This window comes from Engystomops pustulosus, chromosome 10 (genome assembly GCF_040894005.1).
Source record: "Engystomops pustulosus chromosome 10, aEngPut4.maternal, whole genome shotgun sequence".
NCBI classification, from domain to species: domain Eukaryota; kingdom Metazoa; phylum Chordata; class Amphibia; order Anura; family Leptodactylidae; genus Engystomops; species Engystomops pustulosus.
This window is the reverse complement of record NC_092420.1, coordinates 33,072,835-33,100,834: the sequence shown is the minus strand read 5'-3', so window position 1 is coordinate 33,100,834 and position 28,000 is coordinate 33,072,835. Positions and strand designations below refer to the sequence as shown.

Here is a 28,000-nt window from a genome sequence, read left to right as displayed (position 1 = left end):
GTACAAGGTAACAAATTTTCATTACAAAAACCTAGAAGTACTCTACATTAAATTCTGAATACATGTAAATAACCTATAGACAATGCAGAAAAAAAGTACCGTCATACAGTTTAGAAATGCGATTGAATGAGACATTCTGAATGAGCTACTGTAATACAGCTGGTTCTAAAAAGAAGAGAGGGGAAAAGAGACTGAAAGAGGGAGGGATAGAATGAGTGTGAGAGGAGGAGGGTGCAGAAGAGAGCTCAATAGAGAAAGAGGGAGATGAAACAAGTACAGCAGCTTAGACAGAAGGTAAGAAAGGAAAATCTTTTGTATATATATAAACATTTGAGACGATGGAACATTCTGTTGCCACACGACAACACACCTGGCCCTATGCCCACTAGAGAACAAATTCTTCCACACCGGCTCGTTTACATGGATATTGTGTCTGCATGCAGGTGCTTATGCACAAATCGCATTATCAAGGAGGATTGCAGGGGTGCACATCTGTGTATCAGGGAGAGACATGATAGATTTACATACACAAATGGTAGCAGCAAACCAAGAAGTGAGATACATTAAGATATATCTATATATATATATGTGTGTGTGTATATATATCTATATATGTGTGTGTGTGTATATATATATATCTATATATGTGTGTGCGTGTATGTGTATTACACATATTTATATATGTATGTTCTCAGTTAAAGTAGGCAAGAGTGTCTCTTAAATATACATACCTATAATGTAGCTGTGATATCTCCCATAGCAATACATGTTACCCAATAATTAACCCACTGGTGATTGTTCTTATAGTCAGAAAGACGTATGTTATACAGTCCTGTGAGGATTATGGAAGAAATGGTGTGGAGGAAATGTTTGAATTATAAAGTGTAATGTGAAGTTCCTTTATAATAGGTTATGCTACACATTTAGTTATGATATGTGTATGATACACATATTAACATGATAATGTACACTTATATGGAAGATATAGTAACCCTACCACTGGCTGTACATGATAGATACAATGTGATGAATGTGTCAGTGCAGCAAGGTTGGGTTTATTACAGTGATATCCTCATGCGTTATCTTTTGATAGGAATGTAGTTAGATCCAATGAGTTGTACTTTGTGTGTGAAACTATACTGCTATATGCATGTAGTATATATAAAATGTTTTATATGTATATGCTTTCTTTAGGCATTGAGATATAATAACTAATAAGAGTAATATACAAGGAAATTCCTGATTATACATTTTTCCATCACTGTTAATAATTCTTTATAAGTTTAATTTTCCAAAAAAACATGTTACATTTTGCTTATGGGAGCTGGTTGTCTTAAGCTACCTATCTCTAAATTTTGAAGCCAAATGTTTAGGAGGCATGCAAGTCTCATTTCATATTTACTCATGGAAATGAATTTACATCAATAGGACAAAATCACGATTGATAGATACTTTGGGGGTCATTTCTCCTTATTTTTCTTCCTGATTTTGCTGTCTTTTTTGGGACATTATTTGGCACGTTACAATTTTTGCGACTTTTTAGGGGCATTTGTTTTTTGTCAGTAAGTCACATTTATCTTCTATTCCAGATGTGCTAATGTCATTTACACAAATGTAATTTATTATTTCAAATTGTGTAAAATTTGCGCCATTTTTTTGGCCCCAAAAACTCCAGATGGAACCATACTTGAGGAAAACTTAGAAAAGTGACTTGAGACATTTGCAAGACATTTTTGAGACATTTGTAACAAATGTTTCAAAAAGAGATCTGAAAAAAAAAAACATTTATCACAAGGAAGAAGTGAGATTGATAATTGAACACAGTAGCAGAAGGAAAAAATACAGGCAAAAGCAACTAGCCATGATAGCCAGAGATAAGATAAATGACCCCCTATCTTTTTCTGCTTTCATTTATTTATTTTTTCCTGTGTTCTCCATAGGGTGGTAAATGAGTCATAGCAATGTCTCAAGCATGGAACGGATCAACCTCAACAGAATTGCCACCTGGGGGAATCATCGTCCCCGTCGTATTTTCCTTGATATTTGCTCTGGGCACAGTGGGGAATGGTTTAGTTTTGGTAGTGCTGCTGAGAAATGGCCAGACCAAGTACAACACCACAAACCTCTTCATTCTAAACCTTGGGGTAGCTGACTTGTGCTTTATACTACTATGTGTCCCATTTCAAGCAACTATATACACCTTGGACGGATGGTTATTTGGGGCATTCCTTTGCAAAGCTGTTCACTTCTCCATCTATCTTTCTATGTATGCCAGCAGCTTCACTTTGGCTGCCGTCTCAGTTGACAGGTAAAGAAAAAGTCAATTCCAATTATTGCCCAGATTGTTATAATTTCTCTGTTTCCCAAAATCATGACTTTCTGTCCCCTTCATCTAAGTGCACCCCTACTCTCACTACCTCACTCTCTCATTGATACTCATTGATTCTCCAATCATGGATGGCTATGTATGGTTACCAAATGACTTTTATCAACTATTAGTGAGTCTATCACCATGAGCTGTAATGTATAGATATGTGAAGACACAGACTTCAAATATGTAATTATTATATCTGAATTTGCCTATAGTAAGATCTGCATTGTCACATATCCCTTGGACTCCCAAGCTCTAAGAAACAGTACAGAAAATTACTAGATATTATATTAGTGTATAGAGATATATCCTGCCTCCCAGCTTACTGTGTACTGTGGAGGATTACAATGAGTTCAGTAATAGAAATTACAACTTTGGCGTCTGTGTTGTCATGAATTATAATCTTAAGTGAATGGATCATGGCGAGAGATTCCCTTTAAATAAGCCATCCACATCAACTTACAAGTATACAACATCTTCCCATTTCCTTCTCCAGTTACATTCTTTTCTTTAGTTGCTCTATTCGTTCCCGTTCTCTTCTTTTTCTTGTTGCCCCTCCTCCGCTCCTTCCCAGAGGTGATACATCACCATGAATACATTTACTAATCAGGTACCTTTGTGCTCATTTGATTTCCGATAAAAAGTCTCTATGGAACAGAGACTGTCATCAGCTCACCCCTCCAAGCATATCACATAGATTTCCATAGCCCTATTAAATTCCTGTTTCCTGTGTAGTTCCACTATCCATCAATGTTCAGATCTGAATTGCTGTGTATGTCACAATGCTCTTTTGTATTATAAAACATGAATGTATTTTATAGCACAGTTTATATAGAATATTGCAATAAATAGTTCAATGCCATGGAGTAAGACAAAAGAACTTGAATTCATCTCTGCTTCTAATAACTGATACACTGCCAATTACAGACTGGCTACTATTGAGGTACGTCTGGTTTGGAAACATTTAATGTCTAATTCTAATTAGTGTATTATATGATGAAGCAGCTGTGGGCTGACAGGACTTCTAGGAGAGACAGTAAGGGGGGATTTATTACAGTCTTTCAAACCAAAAACTGGCGGAAATTTTTTTCCCTTCCTGTGCCTCTTGCGCCTCATTTATGAAGTGTCGGCGCCACTATTTTGGTGGTTTTCCAACATGCACTACTTGTTCTTTATTTGGGCACACAATTCTGGTGCCGTTTGTGAATCAGTTACTTATCTGGTGCTTCTATTTTTCCGACTCCTTTTGTGGCACAGTTTTTGGCGCAAAATTAAAGCAGCTAAAAGCTTGTCTAAGGAGTTCTATTTCACCTTCAGGAATGGGGAGACATTTCTAATCTTTTTTGTTCGTGCGCCTAATCATTATTCCCTTGCGCCACACACTTACAACCCATTGAAAATTATAGCACGTTTCTTGTGCAGCCCTGAGCCCACATTAATAAATGCTCCCCCAAGAGTCCATCTAACCCCACTCATACAGGATTATGGACAGCTTCCCCTCCAATGAGTGCCTGTGGATAGCCTAATTAGGATGTACTGTCTTCTCAGTGGGGGGGGGGGGATTAATCAGAGGTGTCTGAGAGCAGAGCTGTTCAAGTTGCCTATGAAAACCAATCAGAGCTCAGCTCTCAATTTCACACATCTGTTAACAGGGCCGATTCTAGCATATTTGCTGCCTGAGGCGAATATTAAAATGCTGCCCCCCACTCCTGACCACTCTCTGTTAAGTAAATCCTTAAACTTTACTTACAATTAACAACCCCACAGACAGCGCACTGACACTGTGTGATTGGCTACAGGATCTGAGAGGCATTTTTGACATCTAGAACCTTATAGATGAGAATCTCTTCCATCAGGAGGACTTTATTCCGGGTTCTCCAATCCATGACATATCACTGTTGAATTCACGGCCAGATATCTTCAGCTCCATGCAGCACATTTCCACCCAGCGTCCCTAAAAATACCACAGTCACTTACAATATAAAGTCTCCAGGATAACAACACTGCGCTCCTAAATAATATATACCCCTCACAACACAACTGACCTCACACTCCACACATACAAAACATCCCTTCATTATATATATATTCTACTGGAATTATAGCACCTGGTGGACGTCGGAGGAACTGCCTTAGTGAATCCCGGGCGGACCCGAATCCACCGCACAAAACGAGCCGCTGGATTGCGAATGGACGGGGTAAGTAAATCCCATAGTAAGCACACAGCATCTCATAACACAGAGGTATCATGAAGCATCTGCTTAGAAAGTCTCCGTCCCCAAACTCTAGATTCTTACACTGACCTGCCTAGGGAGTGATATGGCCAAACATAGACTAACACTGACTAAAATTGCAAAGGTGTTAAAAATTATTTTATTTGTGTAAACATTACTAGGGGATTAAAATTTGAGAACTTCATGAGAAAACCCCTTTAATGGCACATGATCCAACAAAGCAGTAGGTAACAGACCATAAACCTTCTTCTCTGCAGGTAAATTGGCACAATATTGCAAGTTTCAGAAAAATGTTTCCCCTTCCAAGCTCATACCGTACTTAATGCGCAAATGACAGTTGTAGCAGGGGAATCACAGATAGTCAACAGCAGACACAGAGTAAAGTCAGACAGCTTCTATCTGGCACAGCTGGCTATCTTTGGATGAGATGGATGTACCAATCTGACTCCAGTAAATCGTCAGGTGCTATATAGCTCAAAACTGATTCTGACTTTGAAAGAATGAATCCCATAGGAAACTATATCACTCCGGAATTTCTTCCCCCGCCAGAGCAAAACTGATCTGGAATGATCTGGACTGAAAGTGCTTGACAAAAATCTTTTTCCCTAGACGTGAAGTGGGCGGAGACTAATTTCTGTCTGTCTATGCCGTCAAGCTGAGGCCAGTTAGCTTGCCCAGAGATCCCATGATGCCTTGTTTTCTGTCTCAAAGTAATTTAGCATTAAATCCATTTAGTTTCCCACAAGTAAATCCAATGAATATTGCACAGTGCACATACAGGATGTATATGGTGACCAGTCTGGCAGCTTCCATCACATGGAGGAGCAGGGAACATGTAATAAGTGGTAGAAATCAGTAACATGAAGTGTATAGCCTGTGCTGTGTGAGCACTAATGGTTTATAGTTTATCTGCACAGTGCAAGTGCCGATGACAAGGTGGGGGAGGGGAGCAGCATGAAGAGAGAGACATAGAAAGTTCTGTAGAATCACAGAGTGGGATGGAGGGACTGATAGGGAACAGGGAGGTCTTGTACCTCACTATTCTGCGCAGGAGAAATCTTTATCCACAGTTCTGAACACATAAAGCTTGGCTACATACACAGAGAGAGCTCTGTCACATGACCTCCTCCTCTGTGAGCAGGGAGTAGCAGACCCTCATCTCCCATGAAACTGACAGATAAATGAGCTAGGGACTCACAGGGCTTATCAGCACAGTCAGAGGAAGGAGCTCCTGCAGCACTAAGGTAATCTGAGGGTTATATCAAAGAAACTGCTGGATTAAGGTTGCAAAGATAATAGGCAAAGTTGTTTTACATCCCAAGAGCTTTTGATTTGTGAAAAAAACCTTTACAGTTACTCTTTAAGGAAAAAATTACATGTGTTCACCATCTCCAACCTGTTCTACAGGGTTGATACCAAAAAAGGTGAAAAATTATTTTCAGATAGACACCAGTTTTGGCACAAAGGGAGAAAAATCCCTACTGACTCCAAGCATTACAATTAGAACAATCCCTAAATTACCCATTCACCAAAACATAAAAGACCCGTGACCAGTATTCATAATACCTTAAAGGGGTTATCCGGGTTTAAAAATTTTTTTATGGCCGGGCTGGGGAGGACTAGTTAAACATAATAAACATGGACTTACCTCCTCCGGCGCCGCTGATGTCCCGCGCCGCGGTCCCTTCGATCCGTGCCCCTGTTTGTTTACAGGGGCACGGAAGCCGCGCACAGGGAGCTTCCGGTCCGCGATGTGGACGGCTCCTCCCATCCGTCCCTATCTCTCAGCATTTTAAGCGCTGGGAGATGGTGCGCATGGGAGCTTCCGGACTTGTAATGAAACCGGCGCACAGAGAAGACCGGCCGCGGCGCGGGACATCGGCAGCACCGGAGGAGGTAAGTACATGTTTATTGTGTTTAAATAGCCCTCCCCAGCCCGGCCATAAGAAATTTTTTTAAAACCGGATAACCCCTTTAACTATATAGATATCTAAATCTCCTTTTCCCCATCTGCAATGTATTTACTCTGTTCTTGTTATTTGTAGTGACTAGAGATGAGCGAACACACTCGTCCGAGCTTGATGCTCGTTCAAGCATTAGCGTACTCGAAACTGCTCGTTGATCAGACAAATATTTCGCCAGCTCGAGAATATGGCATCTCCCGCCGTTTTGATTTTTGGCGGCCAGAAACAGAGCCAATCACAAGCCAGGAGACTCTGCACTCCACCCAGCATGACATGGTACACTTACACGTCGATAGCAGTGGTTGGCTGGCCTGATCAGGTGACCCTGGAATAGACTAGACTATATATATATTTTTTTTATTTGCTTGTGGCTGGCCTTGCTGGCACTAGTAGTGCAGCTAGTACCATATTTTGACGAATTTGCAGGGAGACTTGCGAACATTCTATTTAGCTCTTAGTGACACACATATCCATCTCAAACACCTAAGTGGGACAATTTATTAGGGGTTTGATTGAATTAGGCACAGTCTGCTTTTTCTTTCTTTTTTTTACTTTTCTTTTTTTATATAACTTAAAGTCATCAGGCACAGGACAAAATCCAGTTGTGTGCTGTCAGTGTAGGCTAGAAACTAGCCATACGAGAACCCAACCGGCTTTCTTAGTGCTACAATAGCATGATATATATATATATATATATATATATATATATTATTTGCTTGTGGCTGGCCTTGCTGGCACGAGTAGTGCAGCTAGTACCATATTGTGACGAATTTGCAGGGAGACTTGTGAACGTTCTATTTAGCTCTTAGTGACACCATCTCAAACACCATCTCAAACACCTAAGTGGGACAATTTATTAGGGGTTTGATTGAATTAGGCACAGTCTGCTTTTTCTTTTTTTTTTTACTTTTCTTTTTTTTTATAACTCAAAATCATCAGGCACAGCACAAAATGCAGTTGTGTGCTGTCAGTGTAGGCTAGAAACTAGCCATACGAGAACCCAACTGGCTTTCTTAGTGCTACAATAGCGTGATATATATATTTTTTTATTTGCTTGTGGCTGGCCTTGCTGGCACTAGTAGTGCAGCTAGTACCATATTGTGACGAATTTGCAGGGAGACTTGCAAACATTCTATTTAGCTCTTAGTGACACACATATCCATCTCAAACACCTAAGTGGGACAATTTATTAATGGTTTGTTTGAATTAGGCACAGTCTGCTTTTTCTTTTTTTTTTACTTTTCTTTTTTTTTATAACTCAAAGCCATCAGGCACAGCACAAAATCCAGTTGTGTGCTGTCAGTGTAGGCTAGAAACTAGCCATACGAGAACCCAACCGGCTTTCTTAGTGCTACAATAGCATGATATATATATATATATATATATATATATATATATATATATATATATATATTATTTGCTTGTGGCCGGCCTTGCTGGCACTAGTAGTGCAGCTAGTACCATATTGTGACGAATTTGCAGGGAGACTTGTGAACGTTCTATTTAGCTCTTAGTGACACCATCTCAAACACCATCTCAAACACCTAAGTGGGACAATTTATTAGGGGTTTGATTGAATTAGGCACAGTCTGCTTTTTCTTTTTTTTTTTTACTTTTCTTTTTTTTTATAACTCAAAATCATCAGGCACAGCACAAAATGCAGTTGTGTGCTGTCAGTGTAGGCTAGAAACTAGCCATACGAGAACCCAACCGGCTTTCTTAGTGCTACAATAGCGTGATATATATATTTTTTTATTTGCTTGTGGCTGGCCTTGCTGGCACTAGTAGTGCAGCTAGTACCATATTGTGACGAATTTGCAAGGAGACTTGCGAAAATTCTATTTAGCTCTTAGTGACACACATATCCATCTCAAACACCTAAGTGGGACAATTTATTAGTGGTTTGTTTGAATTAGGCACAGTCTGCTTTTTCTTTTTTTTTTACTTTCCTTTTTTTTTATAACTCAAAGTCATCAGGCACAGCACAAAATGCAGTTGTGTGCTGTCAGTGTAGGCTAGAAACTAGCCATAAGAGAAACCAACAGGCCTTCTTAGCGCTACAATAGCGCGACACACATATCCATCTCAAACACCTAAGCGGGACAATTTATTAGGGGTTTGATTGAATTAAGCACAGTCTGCTTTTTCTTTTCTTTTTTTTTTTTTCAAAACTAAAAGTCATCAGGCACAGCACAAAATCCTGTTGTGTGCTGTCAGTGTAGGTTAGAAACTAGCCATAGCAATAGGATAGCATTGTTTTGTTAAAAAAACAAAAACACAAAAAAACATTAAAAAAAACACAAAAAAACACAAAAAAATGTACAGTTTACACTTGAAATTTGAAAATGTTGAACCCGAGAGCTAGGGGTAGAGGACGAGGGCGTGGGCATCCAACTACTGCAGGGGTCAGAGGCCGTGGTCCTGGGCGGGGTGAGACACCACCTGCTGACGAGGGAGCAGGGGAATGCCGCAGAGCTACACTCCCTAGGTTCATCATGTCTCAAGTTACTGGGACTCGTGGAAGAGCACTGTTGAGGCCAGAACAGTACGAACAGGTGATGTCGTGGATTGCGGAAAATGCTTCTAGCCATTTGTCCACCAGTCAGTCTTCCACGCAGTCCACCCATGTCACTGAAATCAGCACTCCTCCAGCTCCTCCACCTCAGCCTCCTTCCCCCCAGTCTGCCCCCTCCAGGGAAAATTTGGCATTTGAACCGGCATACTCTGAGGAACTGTTTTCTGGACCCTTCCCACAGTCACAAACCACTTGTCTGGTTGCTGCTGAGCTCTTTTCCGATGCCCAGGTTGTCAGACAGTGGTGAAGTTGTTGTCAGGGCAGGAAGTCCGAGGGGGGAGCAGACTGAGGGATCGGAGGATGATGAGGTGACAGACCGAAGCTCGGTTGATAGGCCGGGTGAACACAATGCTTCTGAGACGGAGGTGAGCTGGACATGTGGCACGAACTGGCGCTGTACGCCTTGGAGGTTCTTGCCTGCCCTGCCGCTAGCATGTTGTCTGAGCGGGTTTTCAGTGCAGCTGGTGGCATCATCACCGATAAGCGTACACGCCTGTCGACTGACAGCGCTGACAGGCTGATGCTTATCAAGATGAATAAAGCTTGGATTTCTCAGGTTTTTCCATTCTCCACTAGGTGAAAGAAGCTCAACCTGAATAATGTATGCACTCCTCCTCCTCATTTTCCTCCTTCTCCTCCTCTTTGTACACTAAAGCAGAGGAAACTGGCTATTTTTTGCCAGGGCCAACTGGCTCTAGCTATAGTACTCTATGTATTTAATTTTTCTGGAGGGCCACCTACCCGGTCCTCTGTTTTAAACAATTTTTGGGAGTGCCACATACAGGCACTCAATCTATTTAATTTTTCTGGTTTGAAAACTTTTTTGTACTGCCACATGCAGAACTATCCAAATTTAATTGTCTCCAAGCAGCCTCCACACGTCGTCTTTAGAGCTGTCTCCACACGTTGTCTCCATTGCTACCTCCACACATCATCTCCATAGCTGCCTCCCAAAGTCGTCCATATAGCTGCCTCAATACATCGTCCCCTTAGCAAACGAGCTCTGTCAGGCAGAATTTTGGGTTGTTTTCATGGCTTCCACATCAAACTTGTTAACTTTGTCGCCACCCTGCTGTGTTATCCACAAAATATACTGGCAAACTTTTATCATTTACCGATATTATTTCAGTGCTTCTTGTGCATCTGTTTAAATTCCCCTCACCCGCCATAACCAAGCCAATTACTTATAAGAACAGTAATTTTTTCAAAGTAAACGCTTCTGGCCCCCAGGCCCATTTTGGGTGGGGAGTAGCCGAGAGACAGGGGCTTGGACAGGCGAAAGCTCGCCTGGCAGCAGAACGCCAGCTCCATCCCAAGATTTGGCAGCCTCAGAGGCATCCATGCATACTGCCCCTGCTGTTTCCTGTCCATTTCACCTCCACGATCCTCCACACCGTCCACCAATGTCTCCATGCGCAACTTTCAACTCTCTATACCCCAGACGCTGGAGCGCGAGAGGATATACAGCACATCATCCCCTTATCAAACGAGCTGTGTCAGGCAGAATTTTCAGGTGTTTCACCAGATACATAATGGAACTTGCCGCATCTGTCGCCGCCATGCTGGAGACCTGAAGCTTCAATCATAGCAGCGCAATATGGATGCCCCATACTGTCACTCTTTATCATGGAAGTCGTCTCCATGGCTGCCTCCACATGTCGTCCCCTTATCAAACGAGCTGGGTCAGGCTCATTTTTCAGGGGTTTCTGCAGATACGTTATGGAACTTGGTCACTATGTTGCCACCATGATGTGTTAACGACTAAATATACCGTCAACCTTTTGTTCACATAGGAAATCATTTCAGCGCTTCTTGCTCACCTCCTTTGGTTTTCTCTGCCACCCATTGGTTTGAAGCCTGAGTCCATTTGGGGTATGTCGCCATGACACTCTCTAGCCTGCCGCTGCTGCCGCTGCCTCTGCATGCCGTCCCCTATAGTGTCAGGGTCAATTATTGGATGTTTTAGATGCTATCTAGCCTCATTCGGTCACTCTGTAATGGCCATGCTGTTGCCCATAATTTTGGCATAATGGTGCGAATAAGCAGCCTCAGAGGCATCCATGCATGCTGCCCCTGCTGTTTCCTGTCCATTTCCGTGGTGTTTCCATCATTTTCTGAGGTTTCAAGGTGTTTGGCCAAGCTTCCCTGTGCAGACCCTTGGTCCCCTTGAAAAATGCTTGAGTCTCCCATTGACTTCAATGGGGCTCGTTATTCGAGACGAGCACTCGAGCATCGAGAAAAGTTTGTCTCGAATAACGAGCACCCGAGCATTTTAGTGCTCGCTCATCTCTAGTAGTGACCACACATATATCTATATATACATGTAAATCACATCATTTCTAAGGCATTTCTTTTCAAGTTGAACAATCCCGATTTCTTTAATTTTCTTTTATTAGAAGAAAGTCTTTTCTTGGCACCTCTAGGACATTATACTCTGCTACTGGTGTTCAGTAACACAGCTAAAGCTCAAAAGCTGGCATGTCTACAGATACTCCGTATGGGGTTTAGGTATCTTTGTAGATTTACAGAACGCATTAGAACCTCCAGGCTTGGATGCCTCAGGAGATTGTAAATACAGTACATCCAGATCCCTCTCTCAGTCAGGATTGGGGACACAGTAATGCTAACAATGAATAGTTCAAAGGATTGTATGAGAAAGTGTACAGCTGCCCTGGGATTAGAAATCACGGTGCTGATACTTTTATATTCCATGTGATGCATATTAGAATATAATGTAGATTGTGGAAGATGCTTTCAGACTTATTTGTTATTTCTTCTCCTGGCAGTGAGATCCTTATACAGAGAGCTCAAGGATATTCATCTGTGACTGAGAATTAGGATGAGAAAATTAAAAAAAATAGAATTGAGAATTCGTTGAGCTGATGCTCATGCTTGGCCACTTCTCTATACACTCTAAGGGACTAGTGGAGAGAGTCATTGTCCCACAAAAATGGAGGGAATGGTAAGGAAGAGTACACATCACTCCTCCATTCACGTGGGGCAGCTAGAACCCCCAGTTATCTTGTTAAAGTTCCAGCGGTTGTATAGGGGATGATTATTAAAAGCAACGAAATCCAGAAATCTTTGTCTGTGCCATTAGAACTTGACTGACACATTTTATCATTTTCCATCCTCAACTTCCAAAAGCTATAACTTTTTATATTGTCATCATCTTAGTTGCATGACAGCTTGTTGTTTGCAAGTTGAGTTTAATTTTTCAATAGCCCCAATTTACAGGGAACTTGTCACCACCTTTTTCACAAATACAGCTGGTAGCAGGTTCCCATAGAGCCCTCATAACTAATTGACACCCTTCTTTTAGCTAAAACATTGTTCCCCTCAGTTTCCCATATATATCGAACTATATAATTTTATCTGATATGCAAGGATGCTAATAGCAAGTTGAGGTAGATGTGGCCTTCTCGGGCTAAATACAGCAGCTAATCCCCATGCTGCAGTAATGTCATGTGACCAGGGTGACATCATCGCAGGTCCTTTAGCCTTCTAACATTAGCAAAATGTACACCAAACTTATATCTAACTTATATGGAGAGAAGTAGAAGTCCGTGCACAGGCATGCTGTTATTTTTTATGTGGTCAGATATGTGCACGCTAATGTTAAGAGGCACTCATGTACTATGATCTATTTGAAGCCGTTGACAGCTTTGCCACTGGCAATCGACGGGATAACACCTACGATTGGTGCTAGCTGGCCGGCTATGCACCCACACCCGATGGGCACCGTACTATTACAACACGCGCCAGGAAGGGGTTATATCTACAGAATGTCAATATGCTGCTTGTTTACCTTGCATCTTTCAACCTTTTGTTGACATTGAAAGTATCATAAGTAGGCATTAGTGAACCCTATTAAATTCCACTCCGTGTTCGGGTCTGGGTACCAAACCCAAAACCCAAACACCTCAAACTGTAACACACATTGTGCTGGCACCAATTGTGGATATTATCTATTTAAATGGCACTATTATGTATGCCTCCATATTGGGAAGGATTTGTGAGGCTGGTAAGAGCTGGCATGCATGCCCCATGTTAAATTAAATACCACTGTCGGCTTTGCAAGCGGCATTTAAATACATGACACCCACAATCGGTGCCAGCACTGCTCGCAGGTGTTATCACTGGCAGTGTTAAGCTGGACCTGGGCATGAACTGACCAGGGCCGGTTCTAGACAAAGTGGGGCCCTGGGCAAAACTAAAAGTGGGGCCCCAAAATAAAACTATTTTATGACCAGTCACAGTCAGTAAGAGACCCCCTCCCCCCCCCCCCCGCCCAGTATGGTAAAACAAACTGTAATTTTGGAGAATTTTAGGAGATAGATAGATGATAAGGAGATTGATGGGCAGCATGGTGGCTCAGTGGTTAGCACTACAGCCTTGCAGTGCTGGTCAACATCTGCAAAGAGTTTTTATGTTCTCTCTGTGTCTGCATGGGTTTCCTCCGGGTCCTCCGGTTTCCTCCCACACTCCAAAAAATTACTGGTAGGTTGATTAGACTGTGAGGCCCATTGGGGAGAGGGACTGATATTTTCTGAAAGCAGACACTTGCCCCATTTTCAAAATTGCATCAAAGAGTTTATAGACAAAGGCACTTTCATGCAACTTTGATTCGAACTGAAACATTTTACAAAAAAATACTTTTGATGGCAACAAATGTGCTTCAAACAGAAAATATTTACCTTCACATCTCCTAAATGTAATAGATGGACATGTGTAGAGTTCACAAATGCCCCACATTGATATGTGCACATAAATAAATCCACATAATATCACTAAAACTGTAATAACTAGATATCTTTTTTCAGCTAGAAATTTTTACACAGTCACAACCTGCAAAATATATCAATAAAACAGAATAAAAAGTAAAGGCGCCATAAAACCTATAAAATTTTAAAAGCAGAGAACAAGGCCATGCATTTGGCAATTAACATTCAAAATTTCCTCTAAAATATGTACAAATCCAGATACTAATATAAAGAAAATCTACTTTCCTAAAACAGTAAGTTGTGAGGGGATCATACAGACCCCACATGTGTATATTCATCAAAATATGCAGCAAAGGGAACTGCAGAAAATTCACACAGATATACAGTATCATTGTATGTTCCTTACACAATGGTCACCCAAATAAATAACTATATATCAATAAACCAAGCTAATGAGATAATAAAGTCATGTTTAGATTTGCGCCATTGTATTAGCTGCACAATAACAGAACCCTCCGCGCTTCATAAGAATATGAGTGAGAACGGCATAACATCGGTGTAAATAATGGAGGATGGTGAGAAATACAAACTTTATTCCAGAACATGTGTGTGTTTTTGGTGTTACATATAGCTTTATGGACATGTTCTGGGTCACGGTGTATAATATATAATAGCGACATCAGGCGAAGAGGATCGAATGTTCATCCTATCAGTCAATTTTCCCAACAAAAAAAAACTATCACAAAGTAAAAGGGAATAAGAGAGAAAATGTGTTCTCAGATAGTTCTGGATGGAGAAGGGTTAAAAACATGAATATTAGGTGATATTATCCCTTCTCAAAATGTAGTAACATATAAAGTGAATATTTCCATTATCTGTGAGGTGCAGCAGCTCCTGTGTGCAGCAAATTCTCCCTGCAGCCTGATGGCTAAGAATCTGGAGGGGGCTACACTTCAGGGGGCTGTATCTCTGGCTCTGTGACACATAGAACATCACTTCTTTTTTCCTATGAAAGAAGAGAGTCTCCTCTTTTATATGAATCTAAATTTTTTGTGTTTCTAAGTGTCAGGAAAATGGAGATATTAACTGTTGAACTGCCGTTGGGAGTGATTTTTATATATAAAAATGGCACCTGATATTCTCACTTTAAACCTGAATATCTCTGGATCCATAGCACCTAGAAACACAATTCAAGATTCATTTGAAAGAAGATATTCTCCTCTTTCAGGGGGCCCTGGGCAATTGCCACCTTTGCCTACCCATAGCGCCGGCCCTGGAACTGACTGAAGTATATGTCTGGGTTTGGGGCCAGAACTTCCAATGTTTGGTACAGACCTGAACTTTGCGTTTCGGACTTTCTGAACACTAATCATGGGGAATTCATGCAGGTTTGCAAACTTTGCAAACTTTAAGTAGAAACTTTTGCCACATAATGAATAAGCTTTATTTTTTTTGAGACAATATCAGGGAATAATTTTCTCAGTTGTGTGACCTATACTTGAAAAATGTCTCATTTACAAAAGGCCATTTACTGTACAACATTTCATAAAGTTTCATGTACATTAAATGCCAACAAAACTTTTTGAATAGGTCACCATGGGTAAAGCAACATTTTACAAAATGTCACTCTTATCAAAGCTCCTGTAAATCTGACAGGACATCAAGTAGATGGTTGTGTTAAAACAGAAAATGATGGCAATTTGTTAGTACATGACCCTGAAATGTTTTCCTAGAACATAAAGATGTCAGCAGCCGGGAGGTAATACTAGTGCGTGGCTTATCCAGGCTTCTGAAAAATGTTATTTGGATTCTGGAAAATGTTTTGAGGCATTAAGAATGAAAGTGGCTTAGACCGTTGTACAATAGGTGTAAGGCTCTATTCACTCGGCTTACAGTGTCTGAAAGAAGTAACATTTAGGAAAGTCTCAACACAGAGCTCCAATTATTATACATCTAAATTTGTAACATTTATGTATGATGTGTGTTTCTTATATACTGACAATGTATGGCTGCTGCATATGTTTATGTTCTGTTTCTTGTGTCTGATCTTTATGATGTACCTCTAATTAAATGGTTCATAGGTTATCCATATCTCCTGCTCCTCCGTCTCACAGAGAGTCCACAGGTTATATACACGATAGGTTCTGTAGGTATGTTTTTAAAGGGGTTGGCCACTTATACCAAACTTTAACAAGGTAAGTATTAGACCCTAACAGAGCATCCCATATTATACATACCCTGCTAAAGTTTGGTGTTCACCACAGGGAGACACGGTCGACCTCTGGGCAGCAGTTCTTGTGAGTTCTTGTGGTGTCCTGTGTACTGACGGCTTCCGGGTTATGGAGAAGGTGGTGCAGTACATCCCCTATGTCATAGCCAATCCCATATCATTGGTTGGAGGAATGCACAGATACATCTAAAATACCCTAAAATCACTCCTATGGGAGTGGTTATGATGGAGGAAGCTTGCAGACCGTAGAATAGGAGAGAAAGGGGGCATGTTCGGTCACCCCCTCCATCCATTAATGAGAACAGTATCCCTAATATCCAGATTGCAGGGGTCTTGCTCTCATAATAAGTGGTGGTCCCAGCAGTTGGACCCTCATTGATCACTTTGTTATCACATATCTTGTGGAAAAGGGACAACTTATGAACTTGGGACAACCCCTTTAAGAAAACCTTTTTGGGTTTTTAAGACAAACTATCAGAAAGGGTAAGTAATGACAAACTGATGCAGTGACGTCCCTGTAGACTAGGGCCCTGCCTACAGCTGATAAACCACCCTAAAACGAGTTCTATAAGGAACCTTCTAATAGAACTTGAAAGTCCCTGCTAGGTGAAAGGGAAAACTTGCTTAGTCCGGCAGCTACAGGATGGTAATGTGGACAGGTAACCAAAGTCAGAGACAAACCACTGGTCACACCAGGATGAACAAGACACTGAGAGACAAACAGCAGATAATAGACAGATAAACCAAGTCAGACAGAATCGGGTCAAATCCAAGATGGCGGTGAGGCACAGAATGGTATAGTGAGAGAGTGGTTGAATAAACAATGCAGAGGTCGGATACACGGAATAGCAAAGCAATAGCAATAGACAAGAATACAGTAATGCAATAACCAGTAACCTGCAATTATAACTGGGCACATATATAAGGAGTAGCTGGACAGATGTCACAGCTGTTACTAGCACACAGGTTCTGATGACACCACCCAGCTTTCCAGAAGAACACACACCCAGCTCAGCTAGGAGAACTGACACTGAAAGGCAGCTGTCAATCAACTCTCCCAGCCAAGCAGCCCTGGGAGTGGCTACAAGCACAGAAGAGTATCCCCACTGTAGGAGGGGCCATTGGATCCTCAATTACAGATGGCCTATTTGGCTCACTGCAAATGAAGTCTGTGTCTTTTGCGGGCTTGTGTCTACATCATACCTTGTGTCTAGATCATACCTTGGTCACAATGGCACCTTCCTGCGGGTTACTGGAAAGATCAGTAGACATACAAGAAAAAGGGGGATCAAACTCATAACTGCATAAATATAGGGACATGGCTGTATATGGGAAAATGTGATGATTGTATACAAACTCAGCGACAGCTAACTTCTCCCCCCTTGTTCCTGGCAATCAGATATAAAGTTCCTGATATATTGCTAAACCCCCAAACCGTCTGGTTTTCAATTGCCAACAGTCTCAGGGTGACAGGACGGTGTTACAGACAGTTGTATCCCCAACTTATTAAAGAACTCACTCCAGAAACTCACATACAAATTGTACCCCTTTATTGAAAATAACTGATTCAGGTACCCCATGCAGTTTAAGAACATTGTCAAAAGAGTAACCAATTCCTTTGCATTAGGCAACTAGCGGAAAGAAATTACGCATTTTAGAGATGAGGTCAACAACCACCCAGATTACTGTCACTCCCTGAGAAGGAAGCAGATTTGTGACAAAATTAATAGATACATGTGTCCATGGCTTATACTGGACAGGAAAGGGATCAGGTGATTTTACAGTATCAAAATTTTTCAAATCACGTTAACCAAAACTGATGTCTTTGGCCCAGAGAGTCAACAATGGTGTTGTCAGACACTTTATTCTCATTCAAGGAACCAACAACAGGTGATCTTACCTGAGGTTACGGAAATACCTGGAAACCTAAGTGACCTTCTTAATTATTACCTAGGTCAATGGTGGCAAACCAAAGGCACGGGTGCCAGAGGTGGCACTCAGAGCGCTTTCTGTGGGCACCCAGGCCATCACCAGAGAGGACTCCAGGTATCTTCCTGCAGTCCCAGACAGCCCAGGACTTGCTGTGCACAGAGATATTTTAAAGTGACAGTTCTACCTGGGACTACTAGAGGAGTGGGAGGGTGTGGACAGATCTGGATTATCATTGTAGCTCCTGCTCCGGCCCTGACAATTCTTCCTGTTTATTGGAACCTGGAGGGAATCTACAATAATCATCCAAATTTCTTCTATTTTCTCAGGGTGCTGATATGAATGAAAGTTGTGACAGAGCAGGGAGTATAAATCACTAATTACATTTCTGTGTTGGCACTTGAGATAAATTAGTGGGTCTTGGTTGTAGTTTGGGCACTCGGTCTCTAAAAGCTTTGACCTAGGTGCTGATGCTTCTTCACCAGAAGTCTAGTAGGACATGACTGGATAAAATGACAGTATAATGACAGGGGGTTCCACTTAAGCAGATCGCTGTGTTGCTGAGATAACATAACAATCTGCATAGGCTCATCCACTACTATTTGAATGGGTTCTTTAGTATTCACAAGAGTCTCTTTACATAGTAGAAGAAGCAGTAGAAGACAGGAGAAAAGAAGAAATAGGTAAAGCAGTAACATGTTCATGCTTATGTTCTCTATAATGTCTGTCTACTCTGACTGCCAAAGACATTGCCTGTTTAGGCTCAGGATGCCCCACTAACAGATTTTTAATAGCATCTGACAATCCCAATCTCTGGGCATCACTAACAGAAGGCTGGTGCCTAAGGCGAAATAAGCCTGCCTTCCTCTTTTAAAGGGAAAAGTTTTCTGCCTCCACTGAAGAGATATGGTAGCTTAACTTTACGTTCAAACACAGACTGAGCTCAGATTAAAGGAAGGCGCTGTTCCTGCTGCTGCACACATTCAGCCAGTTTCTGAACCACCTGAGCCAAACTCTGTACCCGGCTTATTACAGATTCCTTGGCCTTCACAGAAGTAAGGCTGGTTATTCTGTCAAGAACCTGTCAAGAAAACAGGACAACCACAACCAGACTTGCAAGAAATTTTTTGAGCAAGCCGCTCACTCACGTGGACCGGTGAAGGTAGAGAAGTGGATTCTTCTGTGTAGTCTGGTGTACGGGTCATCAAAGAGGCTTGTCAGAAGGCCCATATACAATCCAAGGAAAAAGAAAGCTATAACTGGCACTTCAATCTGCTAAAAGCTTTGTCTTTATTCCATATCCATTAAGAAGAGGAAATTACATTGCATAATACAGAGGACCTACCAGACTTGGCAAACTGTGTAAGTGGTGGCAAACCAAACATGGGTTTGTCTACAGTAGATAAACCACCCTGATAAGGAATCTGCCAATGGACCTTAAGAGACCCTGCTAGGGGAAAGTGAAAACTTTTTTTCATATTTAAATTTTATTGAGTTTTAACAGAAAAATAACAAAAATCGCACACAATAATATATAGAGATACAAAGACAAGATAAGGAACTGTCTCTAAAAGGCAGCTGTCAAACAATGCACCCAGCCTAAGAGCCCTGGGTGGGGCAATAAGCAGAGAAGCCTGAAACCTGATCCAATTTGTACCACTTAGCACAATTAGCACAGGCAGGTAACAATAAAATGGCAGATACTTTCTTTTCATGCCCTTTATAGTACATGTTATAATACAGGCAGTCCCTGGGTTACATACAAGATAAGGTCTGTAGGTTTGTTCTTAAGTTGAATTTGTATGTAAGTCGGAACTATATATTTTATCATTGTAATCCCAGACAGAACTTTTTTGGTCTCTGTGACAATTGGATTTTAAAAATGTTGAATCAATAAACAATTAACACTAAAGCTTCATTACAGACACATTTGATAACTGTTATAGCTGTTTATTGAAGCATAGGACTAAATTCCAAAAATTACCAATATCCAGAGGTCCGTTTGTAACTAGGGGTCATATGTAAGTTGAGTGTTCTTAAGTAGGGGACAGACTGTAACATAATGGGGCAGATTTACTTACCCAGTCCATTCGCGGTTCTGTGTGGAGGATTCGGGTCTTCCGGCGATTCACTAAGGTAGTTCCCCTGATGTCCACTAGGTGTCGCTGCTGTGCTGAAGTTCATCGGAGTGCACTGAAGTTCACCAAGCCAGGCCGGGTGCAGGTAAGCGCGTGTCAAGCGACAATTGTTTTTTTTTTAATTCGGCGGTTTTTCCGAGTCCATCTGGTTTTCGTATGGCCACGCCCCCCTGATTTCCATCGCGTGCATGCCGGCGCCGATCCGATCGCGTGCGCCAAAACCTTGGGGAAATTCAGGGAAAATCGGGTAACCCGCTGGAAAAACAAGATTCGGCCCCTTAGTAAATGACCCCCAATATTCTCTAGCTAAGGTAGTTACAAATGCAGCGATATACGTTAAATCTGTGTTTCAATTAAGTTATTTTACCTACTATTTTATTGCTTATGGGGAAAAAGACAATATTTTGGTGATTTTTAATTTTCTAATATTTTTAACTATTTTTGTCCCTGCTAATCAGGATGAAGATCTGTTCTCATCTGTTAACAGAGACCTTTGCTTAGGGTTGTACTTTCAATCACAGATGACAAATCAAACAAAGATATCTGATATCGTGTCTGGTTTTCTGGTGATAATTCTTTGTGCATGGTCAAGAATTTCAACCATTTATCCCCTCAAACCTGCTCCACTCCAAGTGGGTGTGGAGGGCCATGAAGAGGACCTTGCTTGTCCCGCTCCTGTGCACTAGTTCATGTGTGCAGGACCTGCTGTATAGCTGAGGGATGGGCAGGGTTTATACCAATCCCCTCCTATATTATGTGTCCCTTAGTTGTGATGTGAACTGCAGCCCATCAACACAACTGATGATAAAATTGATGCAAAGCCACTGATCTGAGGTTCTAGCGCACATATATGTCTGTATATTCGGAATACTTACACCCCTGTAAGGGACAATTACGTTTATAATTACTAAAATGAACAAATAAGTAAGGAGGCTTAATGGTTCTCATTTTGGTGGTTGAAACTATTGATGGTTGATAGAATTAATAATACATTTGACATGGGCCATTAGATTTTATGTTGCTGTGATCCAGCACTTAGACATAGACATAGAAAGTGTATTTGAAATAACACAATGAATACAATGAATGGCTTGTGAAAAATATTCAGTCTTTCTGTTGCTACTAGGACTCATTCAGAGGTGACCTCATAATTACTCCATTAGTCCTGCAATGTATAATCCTTCTACATTTACCTAATAACCGCAGCAATTAAATACTGCCCATTACTTATCTGCAAATGAATATGTAAGAGCGAGGGATCTCTACGTGCTAAGTATCTATAATGAAGTGCATCTTGTGCTATATATAGAAATAACTCACACTGGCCTATAAAGCCTTAAGCTATATTCATTTCTATAAAGAGCCTTCCATTGTTATAAAAGCAGAACAACAACAACAACCCAAGCCCCATTCTGAAAATCACACCAACTTTACCCGTAATTGGCATCCACCATAATGGGATCCATTTGGTTTCTGCTCGATGTTCATCATTTGCTGGAACTTTTTATTGGTCTGACATAGATGTGGGTTTAGCCTTGGTCCATTACATTTATGTGCTTTGTCAGGATAAGGTTATACTTGCAATAAAAATGTATATTGTCACATACTTAAAAAGAGATATTTATCATTAGGAGGATTCATGCACCAGTTTTTAGACTTTTTTAGCAGTTTTACACATCAGAATTATCATAGTGGCTTTGAATGCTTCATAAATTTGAAGTGTTAAGGACTACAGTGTGTTTGCAGCTATTTTTGCTGGAATGTCACACAAAAGTCTAAAATGTTTGCACAACCAATGTTCCTCAGTATTTCCTATACCAGGAGGGGACTTCAGCAGATTAGCACCAAAACTTGCAAAAAGTTGCATGTCATAAATCGGGCGTAAACAAAGTTACTCAAACTCAATTTAATAAATGTGGTGTGACAGTAGTCTATACAAAAGTGAAGAATGATAAATCATTCTTCACATGTCTTTTATACATACATGTATAAACATCTAGATATTTTTGTTTTCTGTATATGATAGGGTTGGTTGGCACACTATCCAAATCACACAAAAATATGTACTTGGAACAAATAGGTCTACCCTAAGCTTAAAGTTGGGACAAGAACTCAAATTAATGAAACCAAAACAGTATAAAATCAAGAAATGCTAACAAAACCTATGGTAGACTGCAATCAACCACGTGAACAATATTTGGCTGAAGATAGTCAATATAGGATATAATCTTGTGAATTTCAGCTTTTTGGAGAGCTGGTCATCTTGGTATATTCTTTTCTTATTTTATTGTGACCCCTTGTTGAATGGGGTTGAGCCTTATTGCAGTTGCTTTGTCATATGTGCCACCAGGGTCACACATTTTAATATTTTAAGCAATGTTTAACCATACTCACCTTATGTGGAATTAGTTTACTGTCTATATTTAAATAAGTTCTCACTGATCTTTCTGACTTTTCCCCTAATTTTCTTTCACTACAGATATCTGGCCATCCGTTACCCACTTAAATCTCGAGATCTGCGTACAGCTAGAAATGCCCTAGCAGCTATTGCCGTTATCTGGGCCCTTTCAATACTTTTTGCAGGCCCTTATCTTAGCTACTATCACATTATCCTCTACAATGAAGTGCCCATCTGTATTCCCAACTGGGAAGATCGTAGGAGGAAGATCATGGATGTATCAACCTTTGTTTTTGGGTACCTTCTACCAGTACTTATACTTGGATTGTCCTATGCTAGGACCATCTGTTTTCTGTGGACTTCAGTGGATCCAGTAAAGACTGTATCTGAATCACGAAAAGCAAAACACAAAGTGACCAAAATGATAGTGATAGTAGCTGTGCTCTTTTGCATCTGCTGGCTGCCTCATCACTTGGTGATCCTGTGCTTCTGGTTTGGACACTTTCCCTTCAACAGGGCTACATATGCCTTCCGCCTTGTGTCCCATTGTATGTCCTATGCTAACTCATGCCTCAATCCTATTGTCTATGCTCTTATTTCCAAGCACTTTCGAAAAAGGTTCAAGCAAGTGTTTACATGTATGCTTACTCAGAAGAGGGCACGTAACAAAGTCCATGCAGTGCAGGCAGCAAATACAGTGGCTGGCTTCTATGCTGGACATACAGAGGTTACTCAAGTCCAAGAGGAAACAGCTCGAAGTGGAAGAGCAGCTAGAGAAGAAGGTATGGAGATTGGCAGCCCAGAAGAATCCTCTAGCCGTAGGATGGTCGGAGGAAGTTGGGGAACACGGTTGCCGAAGACTGTTGGTTTTACAACACAGGCAACATGACAAGTGAAATCTCTATAATTGAATCCATTGATAAAATCACAAGCAGCATCAATGAACAAATGCTTATGTAGAGAGAAAACATACAACCTCACTACTAGGCTCTCCAGGTGCTGTTACAACTTTATAATGTACCTCAGGCGACTTGAATTCGATATACATGTGAAATCATTTGAATAAAGAAACTTCAATGCCTGCAAATAGAAGGTGCCCTGCTGCTCATAAATTACCGTATTAATAGACGGAAAATTCTATTTAGGGGAAACAATTATAGTAACCTTCCTTAAGCTTTACATTTTACTGCCTGCACTATGATTATTATTCATAGGGCGAAGGTATAATTGCTATATTTGTCCTGTACTGTATAATGCTGCTATATTTTCAATAGCCACAAGTATTTGAAGTACAACAACAGAAGAGAATAAAGTCTTCTGGCGGTGGAGTAAATGTGGTTCGCCAAGAGCTGTAACATCGTAGTAATACACTGAGGTCAACGAACTAACATGCTTAAGGTGTTTCTGTGCAACACGCACAGAATGACTTCCATTGTGTCTTGAACCATGACATTCATTAAGCAGAGGAAAGGAATATATTACTGTGCTGTGTCCATAACTTTAGTCGATCCTTACAAATGGATCCTTCAATCACTCTCTGAGTATTGACAGTAATGTCAATAACACGGGTGCTAGTGTTCCAATTAGTTGTACTTCTTTATATAAAGGCCAATACGGTCAAAAGCTCTACTGTCAAAAATAAAACTATATTCTCTAGGTAAGATATATTTTTAAGAAATATAAGACATTGATACAATTTAAAGTCTTGTTAAATATATGGAAACAAAAGCAAGTTAAATGTATATTTTTAATTAAAATGTAACCACAAAATGAAATGTTCCTATGGATTTATCCAAAGATGTTTTATCATTGACTTATAATTAAATTAAACATATAGTACATTCAGATGTATTTCTCTTTGTCCTTCACATTGATTAGGCATGTTCCATGTGACAGTATTTTTGCAATATTGAATGAAGAAGTTGGATGCTGTGTATGGCCACCCAGTAGAAATGCTGTCATCCCGTGTGTATACAGGTTTTAAGCATGTCACAGGATTTCTTACCAAAATTCAACCTGAATTAAAGGAGTTTTGATATCAGTCATATTACTGATTTTTTACAATGAATAGGCCATGAATATGGCAAAAACATTGCTGAGGATAAACACCAATCTGTAGTTGCTTACACTGATAACAAAACTCATATCCTTCAAGTTAAACCTAAGCAGAGAAAGAGAAGAATCAATGGTCAATTGCTGTACAATTTTCTTTGTCCATTATACATCGTTTATCGCTAACTGTGTTATATCCCACAATTCTACTTGTCATTAGGTAAGAATGGAGTTCTTGATGAATGCTCTCAATATATCTACCATTACAACTAAATGGTGACAGTGTCCCATAGTCTAGACTGTAAAGAACACTTTTCTATATTGAAGCTTCCAATTTCCTAACAATTCTTCTAAAAATATCTTATCGACTACACATGTTTATTTTAAGATCTTCAATATCATTATTAACCTAACTGTATAAGTGTAATCCTCTGTGTATATCCTTTACAATGTGAACCCCACAACAGCATGCCATTCTAATTTCTTAAAATTGATGGGCAATTATTTGGATAGGTCATCAATGGTGGATTAGTGGGGGTCCAACTATCAATCCCCTGCTGATGAGCTGTTACAAGAGCTAAACCTCTCTACAATTAACTATTACTATTATTAGTAGTAACTTGTTTTCTCAGGGTGTCTAGAGTGCCACCTATAGGTCTTATTAAAAAAATCTAAAAAATTAACCGAAAAAAAACTCTTTAGATAGCAGTCTTCCTTTCAGATTACAAAATAAAACTATAAAATGGTTTTCTCCCTTGGGAATGTGTTAAATGCTCACTATAGATAAAGTTCTCTTTTTGTGATCTTGGTAGGTGTGATGGTTCACATACAGAATAAATGATTGCAGTTTTTTTTAGATCATATCTGTGACAGAGTTAACTGATCCCTATAGGAAAATGCACAGCTTGTCCGTGTTGACCACATGGGCTTCTATTATAATATTGCATGTGGATTCTTCTATCTCTATTTCCATCAATGCCTCTATTCTGTACATTAAACCAATATCACCATCTATTTTTTTCATTTTATGCTCCTGATCCAGAGAACATTGTTACACTGCTACATTTAAGAATAAATTGAAATAAAATAACTGTGTCTATCTCAATATTTACAACATAAAATCCTTTTTATACTTTTGGTTTGTATCATCTGTGCAAAGACAATATCAGCCCTAAGCAAATGTGGACATATGTCAAGGTCCACCGATATGCAACAAAATATTGGTCAAAACACATTGGGGCAGATTTACTTACCCGGTCCTGTTGCGATCCAGTGGCGCGTTCTGAGTGGAGGATTCGGGTCTTCCGGCGATTAACTAAGGCAGTTCCTCCGACATCCACCAGGTGTCGCTGCTGCGCTGAAGTTCATTGGAGTTCACTGGACTTCACCAAGCCGGGCCAAGTGCAGGTAAGAACGTGTCCAGCGACACTTTTTTTTTAATTGCGGCGGCTTCTCCGAATCCGTCGGGTTTTTGTTCGGCCATGCCCCCGATTTCCGTCACGTGCACGCCGGTGCCGATGCGCCATAATCCGATCACGTGCGCAGGGCAATTCAGGAAAAAATCGGCGCAAAACGGAAAAATTCGGATATCCCGCCGTAAAAACGCGATTCGGGCCCTTAGTAAATGACCCCCATTAGGTCAAATTTATCAACACTTTTAGATAGTTTTCAATTGCTTTGCAACTTTTCCAAAAAACTTCCTGAGACTTCAAAGAACGGTATAACTGCACCAAATTTAAAGGCGTATTCACATCTGGCATTCACATTTAATTTTTTTCATTTCCAATATATAAACATTTCTTCAATTGGATGTTATTAAAAAAATAAGTTCCTGTGTGAAGATCATTTCTTATAAGTGTTGTCATGTTATCCCTTAGAAACGAGATAGCTTCCTCGGATACGACCACCCTGTACTCAGTGGCCACACATGCCCTATTGAGTCCTGCCCAACACCTGGCTTCAGCGTTCATTACCACAGGACGGCTGTAGGATATGCAGTAATTCCTGGACATTTCATATATAAAAACTTTTTGTGTCTTTGTGCAATCTCTCCAGCAGAGGTGGTCGTATCCCTTGTTTCTAAAGGACCATATGACTACATTTCTGAGAAAAATTATCTTCACACAGGTAATGTTTTTAAATAACATCTAATTAAAGAAATGTATGTAAATCGAAGATTAATGAAATTGAATATAAATGCCCAGACGAGAATACCCCTAGCCAATGCCACAGTTTTAAGACAAAGGTTACAAAAGATGTAAAGCTAAAGGCAGATGTAAAGTTAGATTAAACAGTCCAATAGTACAGAGTTAAGAGATTTATCATTCTGAATTAGACACATAGATAACTCTGCCACAGTTTATGGCAGTCTAGTCCAGTGATGGCGAACCTTTAGAGGTCAAGTGCCCAAACTGCAACCCAATACCTGCATTTTTTTGCAAAGTGCCAACACAGCAATTCAAGCAGTAACTACAGCTTTCAATGGGCCTGAGGGCACCAATATCTTTGTCAGAAGGAGAGGAAATTTGGATTGCCAATAGTACTTCCCTTGAACAGGAAGATTCAGTCGTCACAAAGAAGGAGCTCCAATGATAACATGACCCTGTCCACACCACCTCTATCTTCTTGCAGTCTCAGGTAGACCAGGACGCTCGACGTTAAAATAATGCTAAGCATGGCAAGTCCTGAGTCTGAAGGAGATTCCCTGTCTGGCGAACTCTGCCATGGGGTAACATGAGTGCCCACTAAGAGGGCTATGAGTGCCACCTTTGGCACCTGTGCCATAGGTTCGCCACCACTGCTCTAGTTTAACTTGTACACAGTAAGAAAATCGTATCTATAGCAAAGCAACCAACCAACAGTCCTTTTTCTCCAAGTGTGATGTGTGCCTACACAACAGTGCAGCAAAAGAGAAAATAGATTTTTGAGAATATAAGTGAAATATATGTATCATTACAGGAGGTTTGCTAAAGGAGTTGTACCATTTGGTGGTGACCATTTGGCGTACCTATAATTTATTGATTGAATTTTATTAACTCCTGGAGAGGATGAAAAAAACAATTGTTACATTTTAATTTTGTGAATAACAATGTAAATAACATGTAACCTTAATCTGCGAGTCAGTACGATTGGCTTTATATCAAATTAATAAATAAAGATTTTTTAGTTTTGCTGATGTTATACAATGAATACACTATTCAAAAATATGATTCGTTTTTGCATCATCCTCTTAAAGTCATAACTTTTTTATTTCTCCATTGATCAAGATATTTGGAGGCTTTTTTCATGTGATGAGCTGTAATTTTTTTATTGGTATCTTTCAGGAGTATGTGCAAGTTTTTTTTTAACATTAGAAAAAAGTTTATTAATGTAGATCAAAAGAAGT

The 28,000-nt window shown here is 40.3% G+C and overlaps 1 protein-coding gene across 1 annotated transcript; it reads left to right on the top strand.

The window, feature by feature from the left end:
- Positions 1-205: 205 nt before the first annotated feature.
- LOC140104209 (galanin receptor 2b-like) lies at positions 206-25,672 on the top strand. The gene is made up of 3 exons (XM_072127644.1): positions 206-294; positions 1,941-2,308; positions 22,645-25,672. Exons 2-3 carry the CDS (start codon positions 1,962-1,964, stop codon positions 23,450-23,452), a joined length of 1,155 nt encoding a protein of 384 aa, XP_071983745.1. The 5' UTR covers positions 206-294; positions 1,941-1,961; the 3' UTR covers positions 23,453-25,672.
- Positions 25,673-28,000: the final 2,328 nt, after the last annotated feature.

What these genes read in the sequence shown, in the direction of transcription:
- LOC140104209 (XM_072127644.1), top strand. Translation starts at nt 1,962, where the DNA reads ATGTCTCAAGCATGGAACGGATCAACCTCAACAGAATTGCCACCTGGG. An exon ending in GCTGCCGTCTCAGTTGACAG is followed by an intron (nt 2,309 to 22,644) that starts GTAAAGAAAAAG and finishes CTTTCACTACAG; the next exon opens with ATATCTGGCCATCCGTTACC.